Source organism: Hordeum vulgare, chromosome 1H, assembly GCF_904849725.1.
Source record: "Hordeum vulgare subsp. vulgare chromosome 1H, MorexV3_pseudomolecules_assembly, whole genome shotgun sequence".
In the NCBI taxonomy this organism is placed as follows: domain Eukaryota; kingdom Viridiplantae; phylum Streptophyta; class Magnoliopsida; order Poales; family Poaceae; genus Hordeum; species Hordeum vulgare.
The window spans coordinates 143,982,514-143,987,711 of NC_058518.1; the positions used below are offsets into that span (position 1 = coordinate 143,982,514).

General features: G+C 54.0%; 1 protein-coding gene across 2 annotated transcripts; it reads right to left on the reverse strand.

The window, feature by feature from the left end:
* Positions 1–699: 699 nt before the first annotated feature.
* LOC123408184 (protein IQ-domain 26-like) lies at positions 700–3,779 on the reverse strand. 2 transcript variants are annotated; one of them, XM_045101361.1, is made up of 4 exons: positions 3,607–3,779; positions 2,171–2,655; positions 1,835–2,041; positions 700–1,720 (listed from the first exon to the last, which is right to left on the reverse strand). In XM_045101361.1, the coding sequence occupies exons 2-4, from the start codon at positions 2,603–2,605 to the stop codon at positions 992–994; spliced, it is 1,371 nt and encodes a 456-aa protein (XP_044957296.1). In that variant the 5' UTR covers positions 2,606–2,655; positions 3,607–3,779; the 3' UTR covers positions 700–991. The 2 variants fall into 2 exon arrangements, with proteins under 2 accessions (XP_044957296.1, XP_044957289.1); XM_045101354.1 differs by lacking the exon at positions 3,607–3,779 and having other exon boundaries at positions 2,171–3,590.
* Between the last annotated feature and the right edge of the window lie 1,419 nt (positions 3,780–5,198).

Genomic DNA, 5,198 nt, shown 5'->3' on the forward strand with positions numbered 1-5,198 from the left:
CAAAGCACTCCCCTCTTCGATTTGTCTCGCATTTGCCGAAAAAATACGTCTGAACCGCTCGACGGACCAATACATACAAGCGTTGACCTACACAACACATGGAGACCGCAGAGTTCGGACCCGCTTTGGAGATGCTCTTAGAACAAAAATTATACTCTCTCCGTCCCATAATATAAGACGATCTTGTAAAAACGTCTTATATTGTAAGAGGGAGGGAGTACATGACATGGTAAAAAGCAAACATGTTGGTGGTGTAGCCAATCCGGTTTGCCCTTCGGTGTGGTCGCGTTTGCTGACACGAGGATGCATAAGACTGCCGAGAGTGGGAGTAAAATAGATGTTAGCTAAACGAAAAATATGACGTGACAGCTAATTAGTAAAAAAAGAGAGAAATTGAGTAATATAGCTAGTTATTTAACAACATACCGTGAGTAACATAACATATACTAAGAAAACTGAATCTATAAGCTGATAAATGAAAGAGTTAATGTTACTATTTTTAAGTTACTATCCACCATGGAAGAAATAATTTAGACTAATAATATGCACATGTTACTATTCTATGTTACTTTCGCAGTTAGGAGAGATCGATGTCGGCATTTCAACAATGACGCTTTTATAAACAGAAGGAAACCCGGCTAACACTCTGAATGAAGAAGAAACATAATGTAGAGCAAAAGGAAACAACACAACGAGTCGTGATAGAAGAACACATGGATTGATTAGGAATTTACATCAAAGTGCGCTATGAATCAAATTTTCCTGCAACATTCGTTTGCCACCAGCAAACACATAAAATAAAAAGGGGGGGGGGGGGGGGGGGACAGATCATATGATCGATCACAACGACTAAAGCAAGAACAAAAAGAAAGCAGGGCCGAGAACTCCCAAGAACGCATGAAAACGCATTCTTATTGCTAATTACCACGCAGAGCTCTCGTCTTCTCACTGCCATTAACCGTGTGAAATAGCTAGAACAGAGCAGAGTAGATCACCACCTCCTCTGCAAGAACGCTTGCCGGTCATTCTCGATGGCCCCCGTCGACTGGCGGTCCAGGCGGCCGACGACGGCGGTCTTGAAGTTGAACGCCTCCTCCACCCGGTTGCACGACCGCTGCATTCCGACTCCGCTCAGGCTGGCCCGGGACTCTACCACTACCACCTCGCTCAGAGGCACCCGCTTCCTGTTCGTGGAAGCGGCGGCGGGGGGCTCCGGCCGCTGCTTCGGCGCGCTGTGCGACCGCACTTTTGCCTCGAAGGACTGCGTGCTGGACATGTAGCTGGGGCAGTTGAGCAGAGACGACGCCGAGTACCCACCGCCGCCGCACACGCTTTTGGTCGGGGTGGCCGGCGTGTTCATGTACCGAGGGGTGCACTGCGCCGTCGCCGGCCGGGCCTTCTCCATCGCGCACCAGTCATACTCCGGGAGGTGGCCCGGGGTCGGCACGGCGATACGTGGCGGCGCGCCGCCTGGCATGTGGCACGGCAGCAGCGGCGACGCCATGGGATTGGCGGCGGCGCACCACTCCTCGCAGGGGTCGAGCAGCGGGGAGCTCGCCCGGCGCGAAGACGAGCGAGATTTGGGCCTGCCGGTGTCCATCTCCACGATCTTGGGGCTCCGGTCGTACCCGTAGGACGATGACTCGATGCTCGCCGACAGCCTCCGGCTGTAGGCCGCCACCCCATGCTCGCTCCGCGTGTCGTCCGTGTACCTCTCCTGCTGCACCACAGCCATTACACATGTGATTCCCGTTAGGATCGTCTCCATTGATTACAGATGTACGTCGACAAACGGAATCAAAAAAAATATACTATAGTTTAATCCAGGGCCTACCAAGGAGCGTCGCGGCCGGAAGGAAGAATGGTGGAGCTGCGGGAGAGCGGCGCTGGCGACGGCGCGGTGGGCGCGCATGCTGGCCTGCGCGCGCACGAGCGCCTGCATGCTCTGCAGCGTGGCGGCCGCCTGCTTCCGCACGAGGTAGCCGCGCACCAGCGCTTGCAGCTTCACCAGCGCCTTGAGCGCCCGCAGCGCCTTCTTAGCCTGCAAAACAGCGCGTGGGATTTCGTCACGGCGAGAACACGGCACAGCAGGAGATCAAGGTCACTCGCTGTTGTGGTATTTGCAGTGGTAGATGGCAAATAGTCTTGGCTGATTTTGATTGATGCTTACCAGGAAGCCTCGGAATGCGGTCTGGATCCGGACTGCCGCGGCCGCCGGTCCGCGGTGCTCGCCAGCGTGGGCTGCGCGGCCCTTGTTGGTGAGACGCACGACGGCCACGGCGGCATGGGCTGCAGCCACGGCCGCGTCAGCCGCTGCTTGGGTGGCCGCCGCCACGGCGATGGCGTGCTTGCTCTGCTCCCGCTCCGTCTCGTCGTACACCGACCTGAGCCAGGCCGCCTCGGCCGCCCTCGCCATCGCCGCGTTGCCCCCGTGCGCCGGCGTAGCCGCAGCGACGGCGGCGGCCTCCGCCGAGTCCCGCGACGACTTGCCGAAGCTCCAACGCTTGGCATTGCTTGCCGGAGGTATCGGCTTCTGGTCCTTGCTCTGCTCCTTCTTACCGCCGCCGCCTAAGAAGCCCCGGATCCACCGCGCCGCCTTGCCCATCGCCGGACCTGACGACTCCGGCCGGACGGCGAGAGGCGGCGGTGTGCTTGCTAGTGAACCACGAGAGCAGTGGCAAGTGTGAGTAAAAGAATGGGAGGTTTGAATAAGAGAGGGAAGCGGAAGGGGGCGCGTGGATGGCGTCGGGTTGGAAATAAAAAGGGAGCTATCTACGCGACGCCATGAGGGCACCCATTTGCGGACAAAGCCGAGCATATTAGCACGGGGCCCTCTCGTGTCCCCTCTCCCTCTCTCTCGTTAACTAAAGAAATAAAAAGAAATGGATTAGCGACGTCCAAGGAAGCGACATTTGCCATGCATGAGATTTTGGTGACCCAAGGTTCAAAAAGAGACAGCGTACGCCCAAAAAGACTCGAACGAGAAAGTATACTACTGGTAGTAGAAGAAGAAAAAACAGGGAATTTAAAGGCGACCAGTTCGAGCACCAAGGGCGTAGTACTATTCCATTTAGCGGAATTCATTCATTTTTGGCAACGAAAACTTATTACTTGACGAGGAAAGAAGGAAAACAATACTATAGGATCTTTTTATTTACCCCGGGGGGGCGGGGCCTCCAGTGCACAGTGCAAGCCATCTGCCGCTGCCCCTCAGCGGCCAAGTTGCCAAGAAAAGCCCACACCCAAGCCCAACAGAGGCACGAGGGAGGAGAGATGCGGCCACGGAACAAGACAATACACGCATGCATGACCCCAAACTCCAAACAGTAGGTCAGGCCCAGTGCAGGAGAGAGAGAATGCATGCATGCCCAGATCGAGCAAGCAACCCTGCAAATTTCAATAACGCGAGCGCATGACAAGAGACGGGTGGCTGGAGCGGAGATGAGATTAGACCATCTTCAGTGAACAGAAGCTTGACTCCCAGTCACTGTTCCCTCCTTCGCAGGCGCGGGCATGCACATATGGCTGCGCGCATATACCACGTACCAACGCACTGCTAGGCTAGGCATGGCAAAGAGGGGCTACAGCCATATGGATCGCACGTACCACCACGAGTGTACCACCCACGATCGCCGATAGGCAACGGACGGAGATATCCTCGAGCCTTGAGATACGATGAGTGATCGTGGAGACGTCACAAGCTAGGACAAGATCACAAGACCCGCACAGACGCAGCTGCATGCCTATCTCCTACGGATTCTCTCCCTTCTTGCAGCTGGCTAGCCTCGCAAAGCTGCAGCTGCAAAAGGTGACGCCAAAAGTTGCTTAAATAGGTAGTCAGAGGTGAAAGGGGGAGGGGAAAAGCCCATCCATCCATCCATGTAAAATGCAGGTGCAAGGCTTATTGGTATTCCATAATCAAAACGTACGGTGAAAGAAAGAAAGAAAAGAAATGTGCGGTTGGTTGGTTTGCATTGGGCCGTATGGTTGCCATCATGCATGCTTCGTGCTTGCGCTTGTAGGTCTGGGTGTGGTTGTGCACGATGATGTTGCCGCCTGCATGTGGGTCTACGTGTGTTAACATGCAGGTAACAGGGCACACGTGCATCTCTGCATCTACGACTACGTACACTGTATGTTTAAGTAACATGACATGCAGCACCCAACCCACACCCAGCGCTACATGGACGGATGGTACGACCGTACCGACGTGTGTGTGTCGCCGTAAGCAAGCATGATGATGCCTTTTGCCATCAAGAAGCGAGCATGCAATCAAAGCGTGGCGCTGGCCGTGCATCTGTGGGTCGCTTTGTTTTGCTCCCCTTGGAAGGTACTCCTAGTCCTGCTCGATCCATCGAGTAGGTTTTGAATTCGAACCTTGCTTAGTTTTTGGGAGGGAAATTTGAGCAGCTGGTGTGGTGGCTGCTATTTGTGTACCAGCACTAGTGACGACAGACATGCGGTACAGTACATTGATTGTGGATGCCGTATTCATCCCGAGTAGTACGTATGTATTGCATCAAACAAAAACAAAACAAAAAAGAGATCCGTTTGCCCTCGGGGTATAAACAGTACAAAAATGGCACGATCATTACATATTGTATGTGATTAAGAAAAAAACATACATATTGTATGTAATTAACGGAGTATAAGTAGCATACATACGTAGTTTTTAATCCAGTTTTCTGGACCGGGTGAGTGGACTTGGTGCAGAAGCTAGAATCACCATGGTCCGCAAGTGGGCAATGGCCATCGATTAGCACTTGAAATGTTACTGCTGCGGCACCGCAGGGCCGGGGCAGGGGTAAAGAGCAAGCAAGCAAGCAAGCAAAGCAGCGCTTTATGATGCGAATTTGAACCCACCCAAGAGAATCAATTCCTACACCTGGCCGGCGGGCCACCGGGTGAGACGCAGTCAAGAAGATGTAGTACGCTGAAACCCTCCGGCCGAGACAGGAAAGCAAGCCCACAAAGGCGAATCATCACGGTAAACAAATACTGTACTCCCCCGTAGATTTGCACCATCGCTCTCCTCACTCTCTCTCTCTCTCTCCGGTTCCAGCGCTCCTCCTTCTCTCTCTACTACGTACAGTACATACCACGTGACGTGAGCCGCCGATTGCCAACCATACCCCTGGCCCTGGGTGACCAACCCAGTCACCGGAAAACGCAGCGGCCGCGGCGGTCAAAGCAGAGGG

Bases quoted from the DNA above. Each gene is read 5' to 3' on its own strand.
- LOC123408184 (XM_045101354.1), bottom strand. From the start codon at position 2,818: ATGCTCGGCTTTGTCCGCAAATGGGTGCCCTCATGGCGTCGCGTAGAT. The intron at 2,042-2,170 runs GTAAGCATCAAT...GCTGTTTTGCAG, and splicing joins CCGCATTCCGAGGCTTCCTG to GCTAAGAAGGCGCTGCGGGC. The intron at 1,721-1,834 runs GTAGGCCCTGGA...GCTGTGGTGCAG, and splicing joins TCCGGCCGCGACGCTCCTTG to CAGGAGAGGTACACGGACGA.